The sequence below is a fragment of the Kwoniella bestiolae genome, chromosome 2 (genome assembly GCF_000512585.2).
Source record: "Kwoniella bestiolae CBS 10118 chromosome 2, complete sequence".
NCBI lineage: Eukaryota > Fungi > Basidiomycota > Tremellomycetes > Tremellales > Cryptococcaceae > Kwoniella > Kwoniella bestiolae.
The window spans coordinates 2,213,444-2,236,795 of record NC_089242.1 but is presented as its reverse complement, the minus strand read 5'-3'; the positions used below and the strand labels follow the sequence as shown (position 1 = coordinate 2,236,795).

Below are 23,352 nucleotides of genomic sequence, written 5' to 3'. Positions count from 1 at the left end.
AAGCGAATGCATAGCTGATTATGTACGTGTATCTAAGCTATTTTTCTCATTTCACATAAGTGATCTGAGAATTACATATGAGACACATATCCTTCCCTTGACGCATTTGTGAACTGATGCTGACTAAATTATGTTGTTTATATTGTTTGAGAGAAAATCGAAAAGTTGAACCCAGGCAGGGGAAGTCACGCAACAGGCATATGTCCCTCGAGCTTGACGCCATCTGGCAATTGTTTGGATCGGACAGATCGACTCGACCCATTTTAAAACATCTGCCTGTTTCTCATTTCAACAGGTAAGAATACCATCGTCAAGGCTGATAGCCAGATACCACCGGCTCCCAACCACAGGATACCCGAATAACTCGTCGCGAGTAGCTTTTGACCTGCTATGGGAGCGACGATACCGGCGATTCGGCCCAGGCAGGATAACATGCCTGACGCACTGCCTCGGTAAGCGGTGTCGAAAAGCTCCGGAGCAGATGCGTACAGGACGGCGTTGAAATACTATTTGTATGATCCCATGATCAGAGGCCGATTACGAGGTCGTCGTGGTACAGAGGTTCACTCACAGTTTGCATGATATATTCAAAGGCGTTCAATCCAACGTACCCTGCAGTAGTCTTCACCTGGGTGTACATGGCCATGGCGAGACCTTGACATACCGCTGAGAACACTAGAGACCACTTCCTACCAAGCAGCGGAAGTTGAATGGAGAATAAGGCAAGGACCGCACCGAGGATACCGGGGAGGTAGATGTAGATGTACTGCCTGTATGTGTCGGTGACAGTCTCTTGGCCGCTGGAGACGTTGTTTCGGAGGAGGATAAGGGGAAGGAACGAACCGGCCAAGTTGAATGACCAGTAGTCTCCCTAGTGACAAGAGCATATTTAGTATACGTGCTGTATGACACATCGTTTGGCTGGGTGACTCACCATATAAGCGACGGCCAAGAGACAGAAAGTGAACAATTGTAATTTGTTCAAGAAGAGACCCTTCAATCCTCTGAAACTCCTGAAGAACCTCTTGATAACTACTGCGGGGGTAAGCTTTCCTCCGGCCTGAACGGCTGTGTCATTCGAGTATGTCGAGGAGGCAGCGTCGATCTCTGCGAAATGCGCGACCGTCAAGGTAGGTGCGGGGGCTTTATTGAATTTGGCGATCTTGTGCAGGACCTCGATGGCCTCAGCTTCTCGACCTCTGGCTAAGAGAAATTTGGGTGACTCGTGGAAGTTGAACACGAAGTATCGGAGGAAGAAGATGACCAATGTGACTCCACCCAGTACGATGGAGTTGTACCTCCAACCCATATTTGACGAGACGGAGCAACAAGCCGCTCCCTCCGCAACATTATGACATGAATCCAACCCCGGGGCACACCTGTATTTAGCCGCTGTAGCATAAGCGATACCGGAGGCGAAAACTACTCCAACGGGCTGCCATAATGATAGCAATGCTACGAGGAATCGTCGGTTCTGGGGAACGAATTCCAAAGCGATAGTAGCGTCTATGGGGATGTTACCTCCCAGACCGATACTGGCGAGGAAGTAAATACCACAGATGGCAGCGTAGTTATATTTAGGAGCGGCGAGGAGGAGACCAAAGATCGAACAGATTAGACAGGTAAGGTTGAAGGCCCATTTTCGACCGATAATATCTACCAAAAGACCGAAACCGAGAGCACCGACACTGCAAGGCACAAGGCAGCACGACGATCAGCGAAGGACTGAAGACAGGGATACATCAGGAGTGGGGAGAGACTAAAAACTCACGCAAGACCTGCATTGGCACATGAGAAGATCACACCCTGTTTATCGGCTGGAACACCCATCTCTTGACTGTATGTCCCAAAAATCAGCAGGATCCGGTGGTTCATACAGTAGGGTACTCACTAGATAGCTGAAGCTGCAAGACCGACACCTTGAGCCCAAGCTAAATCAAGGAAATATCCAAAACCACACAACATCCAGATACACCATTGGTATCTACCGAAACCAAACAGATCAAGCTCGCTACAATGGCACAGTACGCAAGTAAGCGGACTCGATCGATCACGCTTCACTAACTCAGTCACCCAGGTAAGTCTACTCACGCATTGATCAGAGCAGCCTTCTTCTCGAATGTGCTCAGCGGGTTTGCCGCTGATCCTTTGAGGATGTCTGCAATATTCAGATCTCCTCGACCGTCCATGACTGGTACTTCGCTGTGATGGAGGGTACCCTTCTCCTCCTGTCCGACAGCATTCTGGTATGTTGGCGGAGCGGCACCAGAAGGAGCTAACGATCCCTCATTCGCTACTCCAAGTGTTTTGTTCGCTTCGATCTTGCTCATCTCTAGTACATCGATATGGCGTCAGGGACTTCTCTTACCTGCAAGCAGTACAGAGACAGAAAATTTGACCTACTGAATTAATCTGTCTACCCAAAATTCTGGTAGATGAAGAAAAAGAGAATAGGTAATGTCGATCAAATGAAATTTTCAACTATCTTTGTTTGTTTATATATGTTTATGCAAGATCGGATGGGTCTGATCGGGATTTTGATCATTCGCTCGTTGTTTATAGGTAGGACGATCGCTGATAGAGTAGAGTTACATAATTACCTGGTTACCCATTGTTACTCCCTAGGTTGAGGTCCATCGTCCCCTCGGCTGCCCTATTGGTCCTCCGAATAGGGAGTGTGCGAGCCATGTTTCTCTCTCGGCGCTGAAGAGGAACTACAGTAGTACATGTGGGAGAAGAGAAAGATGAGGATACTGTAAGAGACAAGGCACAACGACTTACGCCAGAGCTTAAAATCGTGCACAAACAAGAAATAACCATAGTGGGTGATTCCCGTGAAATGACATATATCTCATGATCGATCGCCGGTTACACACGGATCGGTAGTCCATGACCCATATGTCACGATTTCACCGATTCAGTCAGTGCATGTCAAGCTGGCCTACCCATACTTGTACAAGGCTGGACGGCGCCAGATTCTAGTCCTGCCATGAGAACAAGCATATCATGCCATTTGCTCATGCCAAGCTACTGCATGAGCTGCATTTGCTGTACTGAACGTGTGAATTCATTTCTACTGCCCCATCATACATTTAGCTTTAAGACATGCTTTCCAGTGGATTTCGTTTCTTGATTTCCGATCTTCGCCCATCATATCAGATCGATGTTCACCTATCCTAAGAAGGTTAAAGCCAGACGCTATCCCTGTCAGGATTATGGAGTCCAGTCCTTCTTCCTCTCAAATGAACCTGAAGCTGAAAGCGAAAACATGCGCTTTCATCCAAAGGTACGAAGCAGATGTAATTCTGTTTTCAGGACACGAATTAGACATATGACGTCGGGCTGCCGTAAACCTTAAAAATCCGGGTCGCCTGACTGGCGCCGCAAATCACTGTAACACGCTTACAGTACCCCTCTGTTGATTCCCGTAGTTGTCATCAATCCTGCCAATTGCACGCGATGCCATAATTCCACCTTACCGGGTCAAGGGATGTTGATCAACTACCCCCTTATGTCAAGGGGATCTGCAGATTCCACTGATCGGATGGACTGGCTGAAGATGATGAATAGCTTTACGGCGATTGGCCTCCCTCATCCCGACTATCATGCTAGAGTGCCTGGCGAAGCATCGCAAGCTCTCAAGTGAGCGTTCACGCACTCCACTTGGCGGCTAGCCAAGCCTATGAAACTACGGCGAAAAAGTAAACTTCTCATCTACGGCTATAGAATCTATGAAACACTGCATCCCGTTAGCTCTGCACAGTTTAAGTTGGATATCGCTCAGTCAGTACCAAGGTCGGGGACGACTTGGGAATCCTGGGTGCTGTAGTTCTTTTTGATCCATGCTACTTCGGATGGGCCGCGCATGCAGAAAGCGTTATGAATGTCAACCAGTCACCATAAGTGATATAACATGACCAGGCCAATGTTCGACAGCTTCGTAAATCCACTCGGCAGTATCACTCTCGAGACCGACTAGAGATCGCTTCACAGTCAAAAACCTCATGAACACAGTGTCGTTCTGATTCTGGGTACCCACCTAAGTCGAAGGACTGAATATCTCTGTCACTTCATTCCACTGGACGGGATCCTTAGTCTTCAAATCACGTATCCAATCTTTGGTAAAATGCACTTGTGGGAGGAGAGCCCGGAACAATCCCAACAGGTACGGCATAGCGACTTGTTGAGCAAGACTCGAACAGATTTCTTAAAGGCAAATATCCTTCGCATCGATATTTCCCGCCATGAGCTTCAGAGTATTCTTCGCTGATTCCTCGTCGTTCAGATTACTCGCCAGACAGAAAGACTCCCAAGGCTTGTCGAACGCCGTGAGCTTAGCGTTATCCCTGATTCGATCTTTCAAGGTTGGGCAATCAAACTTATCGCTCATCTTTAAAAGCTTCTTCCAGTCAGCGATGGACGTGGGCTCGGTTGGCTTGCCGAAATCTAGGAAACTGAGGAGCGTGCGAAGGTCGTCTGCATCCAGCTCGATTGGAATGGGGAAGCCCCAATGTAAACGTATCATCGATATGTGTTTCCTATACGACTGCAAGATCCTCCTGGAGAGGCTCCGACTTCGTCGCAAGCCTTTGGCACCGAAAGCTCCTTGAGAGATCGTCTGCATAGCTTCTAGACTTGAAGACACGAGTGTCGCCAAGAAGGCTCTCAAATGTATGGGGAGTGACAAGGATAAAGCAAAAATCACAATTCGAAGACTGTCTCTAAAGGAGGCTTCACAACCCTCGTTGTCCTGCCTTCTCGGATTCATCGTTCAGCTGGATCAACAAACCTCCGCGCATCAGAGGAAGCTTGATGGTCATGGCGGGCCTATGTTTATGGTAGACGGGTTGTTATTGGGCAAGTCATTCAAGCCTGTCACATGAGTAAATGCGCAATTCCACCGTCGATTGAGCAGTGATGAATGTCTTTTGTTCAGGTCATCGCTGTGTACATATCATACAGTCACCATTTCCCTACTGTGATGTACGTGACGAACCGCGTATCCACTTGAACCATTGTACAGTTCATAACGGTAGTATGGTACAACCCATGCATATGATATTATGCTTTCATATGGCGACCAAAGGGAAGTAGCTTGGTTCGCAAGTGAACACAGCAAAGACAGGACACAGACCACCTTTTGGGGTTCTTACAGTACTCATCGGCATGGAAGTATGGCCTACGCAATTGCTGGAGCACGAGGATCACAATGTCATGTCTCTCAACCTGCATGTACGTGTGTGCGAACATACTACTGACATAGAAGTCTGAAGAGCTCAAGAGTGCATCTGTCATCAAGTACCACAGTCTGACCAGCGTCACTCACTGTGCGCGATCTATGTACTGTTCAGGGGGGAATGGTCTGTCCCGCTGCATCATGATTTGCCTATCGTCCAAAGGCAATATACATACTAGTTCGTGATGGCAAATGTCCTTATGCAGAAACGGTGAGGGTATGAAGCTAACCATGTATCTACGCCTTCTCCACCCCCGCCTGCTCCACATCATACTCCACAATCCTATCCAATTGCACTCTACCAACCCACCATCCAGTCTTACCGCACCATAATTCCCGATTAAGACTCGCGAGCCCCTCCCGCTTGGCGAAGAGGGCAATGGAGGTGATGAGGTGCAAGTTGAGTAGGATGAGGGATAGGATGATGGAAAAGAAAGTCAGGGGAAGGAGGACTAGGTGTACCCGTTGATGTATCAGCAAGTCATCATCTTCGTTGGGTGGAAGGGAGGTTGACGTGTACGTACTGAATTCCCCTGCTAGGTGATGGGAGAAGGATTCCATGATTACTTGAGCCTCTTTCCAGTAATCTACACTACGACGCATAACGTCAATTTCTCCATCTCCATCTTGGGGATAGGTCGGAATGTAGGTACTCACCCGTCCAGAAAGCCAATACGATGATCTGACTTGCCCCCTCGACCCACATCTTACCAAAGACCATACCCTTCTCTGCCTCTTTGGGACAGCTTTTCAGGTGAATATCGCAATTCTCAATCAAGGTGAAAGTGATCCATAGGAGTGTGAGGAAGATTAGGGCGGAGAAGGTTGAGAGGGCTTTAGGTAGGAGGGGGATGAGGTGGATTGGAATTGCTACATCATCACCCACGGAGCAAGTGTTAGCTTGACGAATCGCGAATGATAGAGGGAGAGGACTCACGGGCATTCGCAGAGGTAGTTAGGAGTACATGACCCAATATCAGTAGATTAGCTACCAGGGTAGCTTTGAGTCCTAGTCGGAGGGGGTGGAAGTAGCTCGTTCGGGGGAGGATGATCGTTCGCGAGAGGCGGGGCATGGTGTGGATTGTTGATGGATCTTGAAGGTGGGTCGAGTCTGGAATGATCGTGTGATGGGTTGAACGAATAAGTGAGAGGTATCAGTCTATGATATGGACATACGAAGTGTCAAAGTAGGTTAGTTTAGTGTGAGTATGCGTATGTATGTATACATCTGAAAGAGAAGAAAGGAGTGCGATCACATTCTAAATAGGCTGTGTATGTATGCATCCCTTTGGGATTGGGTCGAACATGAAACATCCATCAAATCAAAAGTGGTCAGTGCGTGAGTGTCTGTGTATAGGGCTTGGTGTGCGGTTGAGCTTGGGGATGTATTTCACAGGGGGTATATACAGTAGAATGGACGGGATGCCTTGAGCCCTTCGCTGGAGTGCTGGAGCAGGTGTGTATGTATCAAGCACAAAGAACAAAGAGACGAAACACATGCAGCATATGGCAAGGACAAAGCAAGTGTATGCTGTATATGGTGACCAATGCTTTCATTCCTTTTAGCGTGTTCCTGAGGCAAGAAAAAATCGGGTTTGTGTCTATGAATTATTCCGAAACACACCAATCGATCGGACCCTGTCTGGACGTTTCGATTCTCTTCAAAGGCTTTTGTCCATGTAGGGTTCTCCTTCTCAGTTGACACATAAAAAAACCCTTTGACTCGTTCATTGTAATTTCATCTCTAGATCGGATACTCTCCCTCCGAGTCATATACACACACCCTCCATCCATGCTACATACAACCCCACTAACCTCGCTGCTGTGAAATCGCCAATTCCCTCCCCTTCCATTCCCTCCCAAACGTTCTATACACCCTAAAAGTCTCACACTCGATATACTTCCATAATCCCTCCAAATCCGTTTATTTAGGTACCCATCCGATAGATTTCGCTCGCTTACTTACTCCCCGGGAATTAGTACCCATAGCGTATGATCCACCATAATACCTGTTCATCTTCTCGTGAGCAAATGTAGTCGGTTCGCTGTCACTGGTACCAGTACCGAGGTGATGTTGGATCATTGGTCGACCGATCGCGAGGGTGGCATCGTGGAAGTCGAATTCGCCTAATATGCCTAGGTAGAAGCCTTCTTTTCCGTGGCTTATGAGGAGGAATTGAAGGGTAGCTTGGGCGTAGATTAGCTTATATAAATTAGCGAGGTCGGACACAACACAGCTATTATCCATCGTGCCATTTGAGTACTCGTACTTTCCATCCTCCACTTTGGGCAAGCTATAACCCAAGAGTGCTTATCAAGCTTGTATGAGCTTGTATGTTCACGAAGTAGGGCTTGTATGTTCACGAAGTAGGGAAATACCGAAATCCCTCAAAGATCTAATCCATCTGATCGTTGGCCGAGGATGTACCAGGAACTCATACAAGCGTATAATGGATGCATAAGCGTGAACCGAGAAGATGCACCGAGAGAAAGTTAGTCACGATGATTTGGTCATTTCGATCTGCTTGTAGAGGTCTAACATGTGAGAACCACATGGCACAATTTGCCACTGCTGGTGATATGGTGCCTTGATATTCGGTCGTAAGCGTTGAACAAAGATGTTGACAAAAGATCAGCATCGTGCAGACTGTATTACTATAAACGACACGACAGTGTCAGAGCAGCTCTGTAGTTATCTTGACATCAACAGACTTAGACTGAGGTAGTATCCCATTGTTCTCTTCATCTTATCACCCTCCCCTTCCACAGCACCTTGGGCTACTCACAACGCCATGTCTAAAGTCCAACTCTACGTGTACGACCTCTCCCGTGGTCTGGCCAAGCAGATGTCCCTGATGTTGACAGGCAAGCAGATAGATGGGATATGGTGAGTCAACTCCGCTTCGTTCTACATACCTACTGTCAAGTATAGCAAATAGAAGAAGTCTGTGTAGTTAATCGTTGATGCTGAATAGGCACACATCAGTGGTAGCATGGAACCGCGAGATATTCTACGGCCAAGGTATCCTAACCTCCCATCCAGGTTCGACACACCATGGACCACCACTGCATATTATAGATGTGGGGGAAACGCACATCGACGAAGATACGTTTAACGAGTATATCCAGAGTCTCGGGGAGATGTATACTCCGAGTAAATACCATTTGATAGAGTTTAACTGTAATCACTTTACGGCGGATGTGGTGGGGTTTCTGACTGGACAGGAGATTCCAAAGTGGATTAGTGGTAAGCTAATCCCTATACTATTCTATATCTACTACCTCGCACTCAAATACATCACTTTTGGCACTTTTGGTTCTTCGGTCTTGCCTGATCAAGCTAATCATTCTGTACCACCAGGCCTCCCCGCCGAATTCCTCTCGACCCCCTTCGGCCAAGCTATGCGACCCCAGATAGACGCAATGTTTAGACAAACAGCACCCTCCGAACGACCTATTCCCGGTCCCTCACCCTCTCAACCGGGCGTCACCCCTCAAAATCAACCTCAATCTACACCCTCAGCATCGGGCACCTCAACTCCAGCACTGGCATCGGCCCTCCTCCAATCCGTCGCTGCTCGAGCGTCCCAACAAACAGCTAATGGTTCCTCTTCCACACCGCCTAATCCCGAGACCTCCCCTCTGACCCTCGTAAGCAGTGTGACGCACTTCCATTCCATCCTCAAACAACACCCCGCAGTCATCGTAAATTTCACCAATACCCCCACCTGCCCGCCGTGTCGAGCGATCAAACCTATATACGAAACTATCTCGTCCGTCCATTCCTCCACCTATGGTGTGAAGGGAGCGAGGTTTGTGGAAGTTGAATTGTCCATTGGGGAAGGTAGAAGTTTGGCTCAGGAGTACGGTGTACATGCTACTCCGACGTTCATGTTTTTCCGAAATGGTAAAAAGAAAGAAGAAATGAAGGGAGCAAGTAAGCGAGAGTTGGAGGGGAGGGTGGAAGGGTTTTTGGAAGAATGTTTTCCCAGTCATGTACATAGGAAGATGTTCTTACCTTCCATCGAGGGGTTGCCTTCCAATCCTATAATCGCGAGTAATACCCCCAACTACCCTGCTCTGTTGGGGAAATTAGAAGGATTCCTAGGTGGGAAGGGACGGGAAGATGATCTGTATTTTTTGAGGGAGAAGGTTATACCCCTCTTAGAAGGTGCGAGTGTTGATGGTAGGGATTTACAAGAACTGGTGGAAGGTTGGATCAAGTCTACCGAAGGGATATTGGGAACTTTGAAGGCTGAAGAGACGTTCCCCGTGATTGATCTCTGGAGAGTGGGATTGTTAAAACCCAAGATCTCATCATTATTGGCAATGAAATTACGACCTTCCTCTTCAACAGCTTCTTCCACCTCAGACCCCATAAGCAGTATACTAGAATTAACAGTCCAGACCCTCGCATCGCTCGGACCGAAAGATACACCCAAGCCATTCCTCCTCACTGTCCTAAGGTTAATTACCAACCTTCTAGCGTCGAACGAACTGGATAATCTCATCCTTTCTCCTCAGGGTCATACGGAGATTCAGGAGAAGGTGGTTAGTATATTGGTGGAATCGCTCTTACATCCCGATCAGAGCGTACGATCTTCTGCAGCGGGGATTGCTGTAAATGCTGGGGCGTGGAGGCAGAGGAATAAGGGGGATGAGCTTTTGGATGTCGATTGGGAGGTGGAGGTGGTTAGTGCGTTGGTTGAGGCGGTGGGGAGGGAGGGGGATGAGGATGTCTGTGAGTTACTTCTTGTTTACTTGTGTTTGTATCCCAGTCGACCGTGTTCGAATAGCGGATCGTTATCTCTGGTCTTGGCATTGTCATTTGCCTTTGGCCTTGGTCTGATCTGAATTGGAAGGTATGCTGATCATCGCTTGTTCACTTAGCCCATCGACTACTAGCTGCTCTAGCTATGATCATCTACCTTTCGCCTAGGTATGAGAGCGATACCAAGGACCTGTTGGAGGTGTTGGGTGCGAAAGATATGATTTACTCGAAGAGCAGGGGGTGGAAGAAGAAGGAGGTTAAGAAGTTGGGAGAGGAGATTGCCGGGAAGTTGTGTTGAGCCGTTGCGATTCCAATGCAATGATTTAGTTGAGATATGGTTTATTTGGCGTGCGTATGTGACCCCTGTGTAGATACTTTGTAGACTATAGATTGTAGAATGCATCATTCGTGTATACATACTAGACTCCGAATTGTATGATAACGCAAAAGTGCCACATATCTCCGTTCAAGTAAGGGTGGCAAAAACAAACACATGGTATGACTAACGCTAAGACCAAACAAAACCCTGACTTGGAGAAAGACAAAGACAGTCGCGCGGTAAATCAACAACATCGATGCTCTGGTAGTACTCGTAGTGACATAGCATATTCATACGTCTACAACCATTGACAATTGACAATCATACATAGGATACTCAATACAGAGCATCTATTGAAATTACGTTGATCAATAGCTGTGGGATCACTAAACTGTAGAATACAGGTACCATCACATCAATCAGTCCATCGAGCACGGACCATACAAGCAAACAATCCAGTTTAATCCACCCCATATCCCATCCAACCTAGTGTGAGTGGCAAGTGAGAACTCTGTGTTTCGTCTCATCTTTGCATCCCTTTCATTCTTCACTTGTGGAACATGAATATGAACCATCTCACTGACCCCTATCATATCCATATTCAGATCATCCATCTAGCCATCTCTGATCGATCATCTCGGAAAGACTCATGGCATATCTAACATCTCACTCGATAGTCCCTTGTGAAGAATAATATAGAATATAAGGTGAGTCGAATCAAGACATCCTATCCTATTCCCCTCTTCTTTCCTTTTCCCTCTCCCTTTCCACTCAATAGTATCCACTTGAACCCTCGCTGACATGCCTCTAACCAGCTCAAACTCCTTCCCCTCCCTCCCCTCAACACCGTACCAATCCCTCTCATCCCTCCCCTCACCAATCATGTCCCCAGCATCCATCGCACCTTCCTCCTCCTCCACTCCCAAGGGCATCTCCTCCTCCTCATCTCAACCGACACTTACCAAATCCACCTCCCAATCATCCCTCACATCACCTACCAAGCCCTCAACACCCTCATCGAAGAACTATCATCCCTACCTCATTCACTCCTCCGCATCATCCCTTCTCACTCGAACGAACTCTTCACCCGCTCAACCGCCCAGCTCACCTTCGCATCATCGATCGAGTCGGTCGATGTCTTCTCTGAACTATATCCTTGAGGGTGCAGAGAAAGACAAGGAGAAAGAGGATAGGAGGAAGTCGATGGAAAGTCCGCGTACGAAGGTTAGGCCAGGGGTGAGGAGGAGCGGGACCTTACCTGAGTTTCTGAATAATGGTGGGCAGAAGAAGATGGAGAGTAGGGAGATTGATTTGCCTGTGAGTTGGTTTTAAGCCACACGATGTTGATGGGGAGGGTAGAGAAGCTGATGGTTGGTCGACTGGTGAGCAGATGAATCCCAAATCATGGACACGTAAGTCAATGATTTCATGCTCTATATATACGATATGATCTCGTCGATTTTACGAATGGCATAAACTGATCTGATCTGTTCTTCGTCCGCAGCATCCGAACTAGCTCAATACCTTGGGTACACACTTCGAACGGGTGGTCCAGAAGGCACGGGTCATGTGCTTCCTGCTCCGTTGGTGGAAGATATCAAATCTTGGGTGTTGAGACAGAGGGTATCTGGGCGGGACTTTTTGAAAGGCAGTTCGGACGGATGGGGGTGAGTGTATGATTCTTTTACCTTCGTGTATAGGTCCTCCCACATGTGTCCCAGTTAGAACGTATATACAATAAATGACATGCTGATTTGCATCTGATGATGTCCCTCTTAGAAATACCACCCGCCCACCGCCTTTCCTCCCTCTTCTGCAAACTATCGCTCGTCGTCTGCGCCGTCATTCCCTCTCTGGTAGGATCGAGTCCGTCCCATCCAACCCTGACGACTCCTTTGGCAAGGGATCAATCCTGATGGAAGAGAACGAAGACGAAGAAGACACTGTAGAAGATGGAATCACAGGAGTCAAGAGAATGGCCAATGCATTTGACGCGAAAAGTTCAACTTCGTCCGTCTCGGACAGCGGCGCAAGCGACGAAGAGGAGGTAGTAGGGAAATTGAAAGCTCAATTAACTGGTGAGAGCGTCAGTGAGAGGTGGAGAGCTTGGGAAGATAAGTTGGATATAGAACGAAGAAGGGGTAGGAAGGTATCGGACGTATCTTCGATGGGAAGTATAAGTGAGCAGGAGGGATACACGTCTTCTGCAAAATCTGAAGTGGAGGAGGAGGAAGAAGACGAAGATCAAGCTGGTGTTACTATCAAAGCTCCCCCTCCGTCCTCTCAGCTCAACCTTGCTGAAGGTCTTACACCCCCTCCACCTTACACCTCGTCTTTCCCCGATAACCATCGTATCACCATACAAGCTCTTCCTACGTTGGTCGAATGTCTCACACCAGAACGCAGGAGGGACGAAGGTACTTTCTCCGTAACACCCACCCCTGAACGAGCATCACACGCGTCCAACGCTGGTCTGGGAATAATGACTCCCTCGCCTGATTCCACGCCATCAAGACTATCCAGCTCGCAGCTACCCAGTGGTAGTGGAGAAGGTGCATCACCACATATGAAAAATATCTCGAACCACTCAAACCCCTACGCAGCCTTACGCAGAAGATCGTCCTCTGGTCCCAAGTATCCTTCAGTCAGGAACCTGAATTTAGCCGAAGTCAATACCGAGGAAGAGGAAGACGAGGAGGAAGAAGGGTATCTCCGCCCGGCACAGAAATCTCCTGCCTCTGTTAATTTCGCGGGGGAGGAATTGGATGGATCAAGGTGGACTACCGCTAGGAGAGTTACGCTTAGACCGTCACAAGTGCAAAGTATCTTCGATGAGACGGGGTCGGTGTCGGAGGGATCGAGCAGTATGATCGTGGCTCGACCTGAAGAGGAGAAGAAGACGGAGATGCAAGATCAGATGGAGGTGTTGATGGGCAGGATCAAAGAGTTGGAAGACAAGTTGGAAAAAGTCGATAGACCAGTGAAGAAGCGGACCCCTGGGAATGACACGAAGTCAATGCTGAGTTTACTTGGACTAGGCTCAGGAGCGGATAATGAGGGAGATGATGGATTACCTAGGAGAGTTAGGGAATTACCTGTTTATCTGTTTTTGGTAGGGTTCGGAGTGGGCGCTGTGGTTGTTAGGGTATTATTTGGGAGATCTCGATAGAGAGTTCTGCTTCTTTGTCTTTATCTTTGATTCGCATTTGTGTCAATTCTTACTTCTTGGTTTCCTGTCTTGTCTTGGTGGACTGTAGGTTACAATTTTGTATGTTGCTTTATGTGCTTTCGCGCTTGGTATTGCTTTGGAAAGGATTTGATAATGATGGGTTTAATGATGTTTACGAATAATTACGATTCCTTCGATATGTATGATCTGCTTTTGTTTTGAGCTGTGCGTTGTACTGGTACTGCGTACATTGAAGACTGACCTGCAAACTGATGAGAAGTCTTATCAAAATCAGCTATGTCAACTACCATTAGTGCCATCTCAAGATCGCTTGCTCCGTCTTGTGAGTACCGCTCATCGCATCCTATCAGTTTTTCTTAGTCCTTAAAGCACCTCTGTCAGATCGTATAGTGATTTCGGTGAAGTTACCCCCGATCGGAGGTAAATCATCTGCGGAAGAGACGGAGACAAGCTCCGAAAGACAAAAAGACAAACAGACGGTCCGTGTCGATCATCGTGGCTCCACGGCCCACGGCCCATGATTTGGGACACCATCACACACATACACACGCTTTGAGGCCACATTTCACGCATCCCATCTCGACGAGGATCAAATTCAGATCCAAAGGAATGTTTCCTTGTTTGGTGGGAGGGAAGGTTGAGTGAGGGGATGACAAAGGAATTGGGAGAGGGATCGTTTCAGAGCTCTGTTTATGCTTCCTTCACCTATCTACCGCGACGCCGTTTGGTCATGAGGTCGAGTTCTGTCAAATCTTGAAGATGGAAAGACATAGGACTAATCATCTCTGGTTCCTCGTATGAGAACTGAAGATTAAGCTGTTTATACATCCCTTGCTCATCAACGATATTATACCACGAAACCGACCAGATCCTGAGATAGATAATGCACAATAAGATTCGACTATGCCTCAAGCTCGTGCTGTTGCTCAATCTGTCTATCAACTATATCGCCCTAGGAGTCCACCTGAGGAATACAGGCAAGTCGTTCTCTACCTCATAGTCACGTTCAACGTTCCAAACTGACTTGATGTGATTTGGGTGAGATAGATATCCCAATATACATTATCGCCAAGCTACCTGAATCTCTCAAGGTGATCACTCGGATCATACTGGTTAATGCGATATGGTACACCCTTGACGTGGTGTACGACCTAAAGTATCCTTCTTCTCCTGTGGCTGCAAGGGATTATGAAGACTTGGAGGCTCCCGATATGCGTGACAGTGACGGTGGGGAGGAATGGATAGAAATAGAAAAGAATTTGGAATCAGGTATGGAGCGGAAAATGAATTGGAAGTACAAGGTATGGTTTGAATGCGGGTTCGGGCTGGTTAGTCTGTTGATTTGGTTTGGTGAGTTGCACAATTGATGAGAATGGTTATGGTTATGAATAATAATGTACTAAACTGGCACCTATGGCAGGGAACTGGAAGCATGTGCATATAATCGTTCAGTTATTCACGGATTATCTGAACGGTCAATTCTTATCAGGTTTGTATAATAATTATCGATTCAGTTTCAATTTCAGTTGGTCAATCGAAGCTGACGAATAAGATATTAGTCTTATTGCCGATAACGTTCTACTGTATCTTGACTTGTCAGAGCCTTCTTGATGTGATGTTGGTGCTGGCCCTAATCATAAAGCCCCAACCAGAAAGAAACCGTATGGTGGCGATTTCACACCGTAGCCCCCTGACTTGACTTATCTTATGCAAAACAAGGACTGGTATAGGTAGGCGATTTTCTTGACTGAGCGGACAGTCAAGGCGCTCTGCATGCTGTGTACCCCAATCAGACTCTGACTGGCAAGTCCATCAGCCCGTTACACCACCATCCCTATGAGCGAAAAAGAATCCCCTATATATAAAATAGAGTTCAAATCCGCTACAGTGGGAAGTGCCTGAATTTTGAAAGAAAAGCAACTTGCTGGTTCATCCTACCATGCCGCAAGCAAGCTACACGCTTCAAAAGCATATGTGATGAAAACACTGGTCTGAGAAGCCAGGGACCAGTTTCATACTGCATATTCCACTGTTGAAACACCGCAGAAAGACGGTGGCAAAACACCCGCCTATGGTGTAAAATCGCCACCATACGGTTTCTTTCTGGTTGGGGCTTTAAAGGAAGAAGCGGAAAAGAGAGGAGATTGAGGAGAATAGATATACAGACTGAAGAATCGATATTTGGAGTATTTAATAATATTGTAATTTGCCTTGGTCGGATTCTGCTACTGATAGTGTATTGGGAGGATCGTGAAAATTGGCATCGTTGTATATTATGTGTATGTTAATAGCAAGTGTGTCAAACTTGTAATCCAAACATGGGAGATGGCAAGTCGCAGGATATGTTACATGTAAAGCGGACTACTAGAAGATATATACATATATGTTTGGATATATCATGTATTGTATAGAGGGCTGCCAGCGACACCCGACCTAGCATATCCGGATCTACCACCTGACCATCACCTCGCAATGACTCCCTATTGCACCTCCTCCCCGCCCTCCGCATCCATGTCCAGCTCCTCAAAATGCTCCAGCAATTCGTTAATATCAATCTCCGGGAAATCATCTTCCTCCTCATCATCCGCCTCCGTACCCTCCCCATCATCCATCTCATCATCCACCTCCATTCCTCCTGCCCCTGCTCCCGCAGCCGCGCCTGTACGCCTCTTACCGCCTTTCATACCTGAACCAGATTTCTTGCCACTGTCTCCCATACCCACATCCCCATCTTCGTCGTTCACGTTCTGTTCCTGCTGCTCGGCCTTATACAAGTTGATAGCTGCTCTCATCTCCTTGTCCTCCTCCAAATCTCGAAGGAACAACTCATAATCCCTCTCAACATTCCTCTGGTCCACTCCTCCCTTTCTACCCAATGCTCCTCGACCCACCGTAGTTGTATTCTCATTGACGTCCTCGGCTTCTTTGGCGATGGAACGCAATTTCCAGTTCCTGGGCTTGCTCTTCTTCCTCCTGTTGGGGTAGGTCTTCTTAACCAGTATCACATCGGGTATACGATCTTGGTTAAATGACTCGAATGCATCGTTGTTGAAATTCGCATTTGTCAGGTGGTATCCTAAGACTGTATCTCCAGGTTGGAGGATTGCACCTAGATGTGTTCGTGTGTGATAAATCCCATCATCGCCCATACCGTCGTCATCCATGTTGTTTGCTGATGAGGAGGATCGAGTGACTTGAGCATCGGCTAAGACATATTTCCCACGCACTGGTCCGGAGGGCTCCACATCGAGGACGATGAACTCTACTAGATCGGTGACGGTTGCGAGGGAGTCGAAGGGCTGTCGCCAGTACACTGGAGCTGTGACGTCGGTCTGTTGGAGTGTCATGGGATCAAGGAGGTGGACGGTGTTACCGACTCGGGAGCAGATGGTCAGGGGACTAAGAGGCAAAATAGAGATTAGCTCAGATACATACAAGTTGTGATCTATTCGGAAATTGAGTGGATATGACTCACGAGATGTTACCCCACGCTTTAGCTTGATTTTTGGGTAAACATACCAAATCGTCCTTACAGACCGGTACGATCTCTACTGAGTAGGTGAATTTATAGTTGGAAGTGTTGGAGTGGGTATCGGATGAGATGAGCTGTTCAGATGCTTTTGTCCTGTAAAGTTGACAAATTTCGGTCAGCAACTGTCGTTCAGGCCATGGATAACTATTAGCTCACCTAACAGGTACTACACCAGCTAAAAATTCCACCATCTTGATAGCATTGTTCCTTTCAGCGTAGAAGAAATCGAGACCGTCTCGCTTTTCATTGATGTTGATTGTATCTCTGCAGTGCAATAATACAGAAATCAGCATCGCGAATTCAATGTAAATCGGCATTTCCAAGCGTGGTAGGTGTATGAAGATATAAATGGGAAATCTGACTTACTTATGAGCATTGTGTTTCAGAATCAACTGCTCCAGCCACAAGAACGTCCTCTTATGCGTAACCTTCTGTCTGACCTGTACACTAGCTTTCCAGGTGTTCTTAGCGGCCAATCTAGTACATTGAGGACATTGACCCGTGTGAACGACCAATAACAACTCAAAAGTCTGCTGCAAGACCGTGTTGGCCAGTACTTCCTTTTGGATGGTCACTTTGATCTTGATCCGTCGAGAGTGAGGTTCGGTCCATATGAACGAGGCATCGATTAGACGGACTTTCATCAATGGTCGGGCGATTTTCTTTAGACAGATAGCTAGAGATGATGCCAAATCAGTAAGGTAAAGCCGGCTTCACCGATAGAGATAGTGATATGGCGGATAGCTTACCGAGCAGTTCCCTCGACTCGGGCTGAGCAGTCACCCATGTTTGTGGTGGTGATAAGAACCTCTCACATCCTCTACAGAAGTTCAAGGTGGCTTCTTTGGGTATACCTTCTGTTATATCGACGGTGTTTCTGAGACAACCGACACCTATGTTAGGAAAAGTACAAGTTAGCAAAACAGCTCTCCTCAATCCTTCCTGAAATACTCGGACGCTGTCCAGGACTACATCTACCACTGCCGAAGTCCGCGATACATCACAGAAAGCCCAGACCAGACCAGTGGCAACAAGACACTCACATAAACCAGCTCCATTAGCACTGCTAATCACCGTTCCACAATCCGCACACAATATGTAACTTTCCTGTCCTGCAGCATCGGGTTCGTAGTCCATAGCCACCATTTTGACTGACTTCAGATGATGTTTTTGATGGAATGGAAAAGGTGAATATGGTAAGAATAGCTTACAAAGATGGATTGATCAGTGTCAAAATCCAAAAAATCTTGGTAGGATTGAAATCTTAGAAGATCACCACGTGCAGGAGTGGCAAATACGTTTACTCCCCTCATTTTACAGTAACGGAGGTCGCCGCCAATGTAAATGCGAGTGTAGGTGTATGACGGTAGCCGGCTCGGTCACGGTTCAGTGTGATAGCAGCAACAGCAACAGCAACAGCAACAGCATCATCAGCAATGACCACAGTAGATATGTCAATAACACATCATTATAATCATAGTTGATCGACATCATTCACTCAATTCGAGTAGTATCACCAGCCATGTCAGGTCAACACTCCCGCCAGCCGTCTTCAGACGATACACGCCAGCACATCATCACTTCGTTATTCTCAAAGCGGGACGAGGATGGTACGCCTGAAGAAACCTTGATATCGTATTTGAAGGTGTATGAGGAAGATGCAGGTGACGGTCATGGCCAGAAATCTAGATATCTGATGCTAGCTGGTGAGCTTTTTTCTCCAAGAGAACCATGATGGTATCAGCTCATTCTGTCATTGACTAATGATTTATCACGATAACAGTCACCAAGCTTGGTAAAGTGGTGATTCACAAGGCTAAGCGGAATAACAATCTCTCGTTCTCAAAGGGAAAGACATGGCATCTGGAGGATGTGCGAATACTGGAGGTGATCGGTGTAAGCTTATCAAGTACATTAGCTTATATAGAGAATCACATGCTGATATGCGGATATGTGCTAGCCAACCGACTTCGCATTGACCATGACCATACGTCGATATCACTGGACGACCGAACGATCCAAAGATCAGAGTCATTTCCTCAACTCGATAGTCAAGGTATATAGAACGTATACTAAAGGAGAATTACCCGAATTGATCAACTTTACTCCTCCTGCTCAAGCTCAACCTACCGCGCCCAATTATAACGGAAGCGATTGTGAGTTCACCCACTTCAGCCGCCTACCAGCTACTACACGTACATGTGCCGTGAGCTCGCCAACATTGACGGTCGTCTGGTATCCCCCTAGATATCCCTACCCCACCTCCACCGATGGACCGACAAGGCTCCTCTTCGTCCCCTCTCGGCCGATCAATGGATCTTGCTCCTCCGAACATACTGAAACAAACCCGAAGCGGATCCTCTTCTTCGATGGCATCAGGTGCTTCAAGCCATTATCACCAATCCAATGATGGTCGATCACGCCCTTCATTGGATGAAGAACGTCGGCCCTCTCAAACCGGATTCAGTCGATCACCCTTAGGAGAATCCTCTGTCCGTCGACCGTCCATTCCTGACAGGACACCTTCACCCAGAAACGTACCTAGCCCTTCTAGCTCGGCCCCAGCAGTAGGAGTCGGATATCCCCAGAATCCTAGGAAAGGGTCCGAAGATAGATTGACTTCCAGTGGGCTGAGGAACGTATCGGCTGCGTCGGAGTACGATGGAATGCCTTCTAGTAGAGTTATGAGGAAAGCTTCCAGTGAGGGCTTAAGACCTATAACTGAGGGTGATAGGACTACTATTCCTAGTCCGAATGTATCCTCAGGACGAAGCAGGGAGCAAAGTGCTCCAGCCTCTTCTACAGCCACTACCGGTGCCAGTACTGCATCGACGCCACGTCCGACACCATCCCTACAGCCTGAATCAACCACTCGTCAACAACCTCAGATGCTCACTCCTACCATAACCACAACCGAAGCTTCACCTCTCATCCCTTCCGACCCTACTTTCCCCAACTCGTCCAGTGACACCATCCCCGCGCCAGAGAAGAAGCTGACTAGACGAGCTTCTTTCCACCCGCCACCACTAGATACCACCTTCTCAAGGGAAGTACTGCTAAGATCAAAAACCGGTATATTACCTGGGGCAATAGGCCTTTCGGTAGATGACGGACAAGAGAATGATCAAGCTATTATGAACAGTGTGGAAGAAATGTTGGAGGGCTTCGATTGGACTGCTGGGCTGAACAATGGGGCTAGTGTAGGAGAACGGAAAAAAGGGGGAGCCGATGCTATAGAGGGTAGATTGCTGGACGAGCTGGCTGCACTTGACTCGGTAGGTCAACCACCCACCGGATTCATCTACCTTTGTGTTATATTAGCTGATCAAAGATCTTTGGACAGGCGAACATCCATGCGTTTTTGGAGTCGGATGACCGAATAGCTCAGGTTCTCGGTCATATAGATGAAGCGCTGTTGGAATTGGACGATATTGATCTGCAGATAACGGGATATAAGATGCAGTTGAATGTGAGTTGCCTGATAACCAACATCATAAGTATAGAAAAACGAGAGCTGATATGGTAATATAGGCCGTTTCAGATGATATATCATTCATCGAATCCCAGAATAGAGGTCTTCAAGTGCAAACCTCCAATCAACAGGCTTTGTTAAACGAGATCAGACAGTTACTCGTGAGCTCAGCTACCTTATATGATGGACCCGCTTCGCATTGCAGCTGATGCTGATCCGCAAATAGCAAATCGTCGAAGTGCCTTCTGAGGATATACGGACCCTCACGCAAGAGTCGCCCAGTACGCCTAGAGGTGTACAAACGCTTGAACGAGCAGCTGCATCTTTGTACAAGGCTTTACAAGCTGGTATGGACAGCGGTAAGTTCAGCTTCCTCACCTCGATGTTGTTCTCAGAAAAGCTGATCTACATGATATACACATAGCCAACGCAGAGGTAGCGGCTACTATCGCCCGGATGCAGGAGTACCGCGAGAACAGCTCCCAGTTTTGTAAGCGGGTGGCAGACTATCTGGATGTTACCTTCAAATATCAGGTGAGCTCTGATTCTCGGTCACACTGGTAACAGAGCTGATAGACCATTATATACTCATCAGTCTGATTCAACTCTGTCCGAGTACCGTAAAACTGCTAAGAAGACTATGACTCTGGCTCCTCATCGGTCTATGGGAGAATATCTGATGACTTATGAGGGGCTGATATTGTATGTCAAGGAGATGGATGAAGAGAGGTATCAAAAGCTCTGTTCCGTGAGTAGTGCGACGAAGGTCGACCTTTTAGCTCATTTAGCAGTCATGCTGATCCACGTGTACGATACAGAACTACATGTCCACAGCCAGTCAGCTACATCAATCCGAGATGAAAGATCTCTTGATGAATTTTATGGGATCTTTGAACTCTGCTCTAGGCGAGTCATCTAATGATGCTTGTAAGTATTAGACGGCCTGTCCGAATGACGTTCAGCTTATGTTTTGCTTGGGTATATAGCATTCTCCACTGCCGTTGGTCAGACCGCCAATACCGGCAAACCATCTGCCTTGATGAAGTCCAAGACGGTCATCGGGTTAGGTGGATTAGGATCAAGTAACCAGCAAAGGAAGGATAAGAAGGGGGGCGATGACTACTCTAACAGAGCATCCGATGTGGGCTATCCCCTCCCCAGCGTTTACCTTGGCCATATCGTCGATCCTAGCTGATTGTTATCTGGATGCTACAGCTATATCGACAGGCTCTAACAGAGATGATCAATCAAATTGTATCCGAAGAAGATTTCATCTCCGCTTTCTTACATCTCACCGACACCGAGTCCACTTTCGCGGATCATATGGAATTGGACAGTTATTTCAGGAGGCAGGCTGCCAGACATGCAAGCAAGGGAATGAGCGTGGGGATGATGCAGTTGGTTAGGAGTATGATGGATCTGGTATTTGGGTTTGTGGAAGGGGAGCTGAGGCAGTGGACTGAAGCTGCTGTGGAGAAGGCTCCTGTGTGAGTAAAGTTCAGGCACAATATCTGCGTCCTGATGGCATCTGACAACCGTCCGGCTAATTGCTTTCTTTTTGTGATCAAACAGCTCCATCGTCGGAATGATCGCTGTGACTGAACGACTAGCGAAGGAAGCAGAAGAAGAGAACACTTCGATCTTCTTTACCCAATTGTTCGATAAGCAGATTGCTAGACAGCGGCAGATGCTGGATTACTTTGTTGTGAGTTATATCTCTGCCTGCCTTCCGTAGTAGTCTTTACGAGGAAAACAGCTGTAACTCTACAACCTGTATCATGCAGAACGAGCAAATCCGAGTAATCGAAGCATCCAAACAGACTATCAAGAAACGTAAAGGCGTTGCATTCTTCGTCAAGCATTTCCCGATATTCATCGAAAAGATGGAATCTCAGTTGGATGGATCGGATGATTTACCCATCAGAACGAAGGTCAATGATATCTATGAGAAGATCATCAATGCCGTTTTCACGAGCTTGCAGCAGCTTGCTAAGATGGATAGGGCGGATAGTCAGGCGGCGGAAGATAAGGGGCAGCTGAATTATCATGTTATCATGATTGGTGAGTTGTGTGCAGTCTTGAAATGAGTTCTCGTGGAGATGGAGGACTGATCGCTAATGTATATTTTCTACTTGATGAATTTCAGAAAACATGCACCAACTCGTCGAGGACATCGAAAAGCTCAATTCACCTGTACTTGGCGTGTTCCTTCAACGCGCCAAAGGATTGTATGAGGAGAATATGGGAATATATGTGAAATTGCTATTACGACGATCATTTGGGCGATTTATGGTGAGTCCGTCGCAAGTCAGACTTAGTCTTAAGTATGATGATTGTTATAGACTATCACTAATGCTAATGAACATCCTTCAATGTCGATAGGACTTCTTCGACGGTATCGACAAACTTCTGACCACAACCCCAGCATCAGAAGTACCCCTCCACTCAGCATACAACCGATCATCCCTAAAGAAAATCCTGAAAGAACATGGATCCATCAAAGATCTTAGAAAATCAGTCGATACCTTATCCAAGAGGGTTGATAAGCATTTCATCCTGGATGAAGACGATACCAACCAACCTGATAACTCTTCGGCAAATATGATATTGGTCCAGATAGTTTGGAAAGAAGTTACGGGCGGATTGGTGAAAGAGGTGCAGAGGTCTCAGGGGATCATGGCGAAATCATATGCTGATTCGGGATTGGGATTGGAATTTACCGTGGGGGATGTTGAGGGGGTTTGTAAGCGGATGAAGTGAGCGTGCATTGGTTCGAATACGATTATATACGTGTGTACGGGGGATTTAATGTACTGCATGAGATGATATGGA

General features: G+C 47.1%; 8 protein-coding genes and 1 non-coding gene across 9 annotated transcripts; 4 read left to right on the top strand and 5 right to left on the bottom strand.

Annotated features, from left to right (window-relative positions):
• Positions 1-263: 263 nt before the first annotated feature.
• On the bottom strand, positions 264-2,330 carry I302_103983 (uncharacterized protein; the record flags this gene model as incomplete). The annotated part of the gene is made up of 6 exons (XM_019189347.1): positions 264-506; positions 572-871; positions 935-1,688; positions 1,772-1,837; positions 1,892-2,011; positions 2,092-2,330. The coding sequence occupies 6 exons, from the start codon at positions 2,328-2,330 to the stop codon at positions 264-266; spliced, it is 1,722 nt and encodes a 573-aa protein (XP_019048909.1).
• Positions 2,331-3,715: 1,385 nt separating this feature from the next.
• I302_103982 lies at positions 3,716-3,831 on the top strand. The gene has a single exon (XR_010655456.1). It is a non-coding gene; the product is annotated as a 5S ribosomal RNA (ribosomal RNA).
• A 376-nt stretch (positions 3,832-4,207) lies between these two features.
• I302_103981 (uncharacterized protein) lies at positions 4,208-4,624 on the bottom strand (the record flags this gene model as incomplete). Its single annotated transcript, XM_019189346.1, has 1 exon — positions 4,208-4,624. One exon carries the CDS (start codon positions 4,622-4,624, stop codon positions 4,208-4,210), a length of 417 nt encoding a protein of 138 aa, XP_019048908.1.
• Positions 4,625-5,473: 849 nt separating this feature from the next.
• Positions 5,474-6,309, bottom strand: I302_103980 (uncharacterized protein; the record flags this gene model as incomplete). Its single annotated transcript, XM_019189345.1, has 4 exons — positions 5,474-5,688; positions 5,761-5,823; positions 5,894-6,106; positions 6,174-6,309. The coding sequence occupies 4 exons, from the start codon at positions 6,307-6,309 to the stop codon at positions 5,474-5,476; spliced, it is 627 nt and encodes a 208-aa protein (XP_019048907.1).
• Positions 6,310-7,160: 851 nt separating this feature from the next.
• I302_103979 (uncharacterized protein) lies at positions 7,161-7,484 on the bottom strand (the record flags this gene model as incomplete). Its single annotated transcript, XM_019189344.1, has 1 exon — positions 7,161-7,484. The coding sequence occupies one exon, from the start codon at positions 7,482-7,484 to the stop codon at positions 7,161-7,163; it is 324 nt and encodes a 107-aa protein (XP_019048906.1).
• A 544-nt stretch (positions 7,485-8,028) lies between these two features.
• On the top strand, positions 8,029-10,305 carry I302_103978 (uncharacterized protein; the record flags this gene model as incomplete). Its single annotated transcript, XM_019189343.1, has 4 exons — positions 8,029-8,123; positions 8,212-8,483; positions 8,598-9,977; positions 10,127-10,305. 4 exons carry the CDS (start codon positions 8,029-8,031, stop codon positions 10,303-10,305), a joined length of 1,926 nt encoding a protein of 641 aa, XP_019048905.1.
• Positions 10,306-11,127: 822 nt separating this feature from the next.
• Positions 11,128-13,495, top strand: I302_103977 (uncharacterized protein; the record flags this gene model as incomplete). Its single annotated transcript, XM_019189342.2, has 4 exons — positions 11,128-11,643; positions 11,717-11,738; positions 11,831-11,993; positions 12,106-13,495. The coding sequence occupies 4 exons, from the start codon at positions 11,128-11,130 to the stop codon at positions 13,493-13,495; spliced, it is 2,091 nt and encodes a 696-aa protein (XP_019048904.2).
• A 2,501-nt stretch (positions 13,496-15,996) lies between these two features.
• On the bottom strand, positions 15,997-18,194 carry I302_103976 (uncharacterized protein; the record flags this gene model as incomplete). Its single annotated transcript, XM_019189341.1, has 6 exons — positions 15,997-16,915; positions 16,992-17,141; positions 17,205-17,312; positions 17,415-17,724; positions 17,798-17,941; positions 18,092-18,194. The coding sequence occupies 6 exons, from the start codon at positions 18,192-18,194 to the stop codon at positions 15,997-15,999; spliced, it is 1,734 nt and encodes a 577-aa protein (XP_019048903.1).
• Positions 18,195-18,570: 376 nt separating this feature from the next.
• Positions 18,571-23,280, top strand: I302_103975 (uncharacterized protein; the record flags this gene model as incomplete). The annotated part of the gene is made up of 16 exons (XM_065869772.1): positions 18,571-18,754; positions 18,832-18,944; positions 19,009-19,204; positions 19,296-20,323; positions 20,392-20,517; positions 20,580-20,681; positions 20,747-20,879; positions 20,945-21,054; positions 21,116-21,268; positions 21,339-21,447; positions 21,507-21,661; positions 21,736-22,007; positions 22,093-22,225; positions 22,305-22,581; positions 22,667-22,812; positions 22,903-23,280. 16 exons carry the CDS (start codon positions 18,571-18,573, stop codon positions 23,278-23,280), a joined length of 3,615 nt encoding a protein of 1,204 aa, XP_065725844.1.
• Positions 23,281-23,352: the final 72 nt, after the last annotated feature.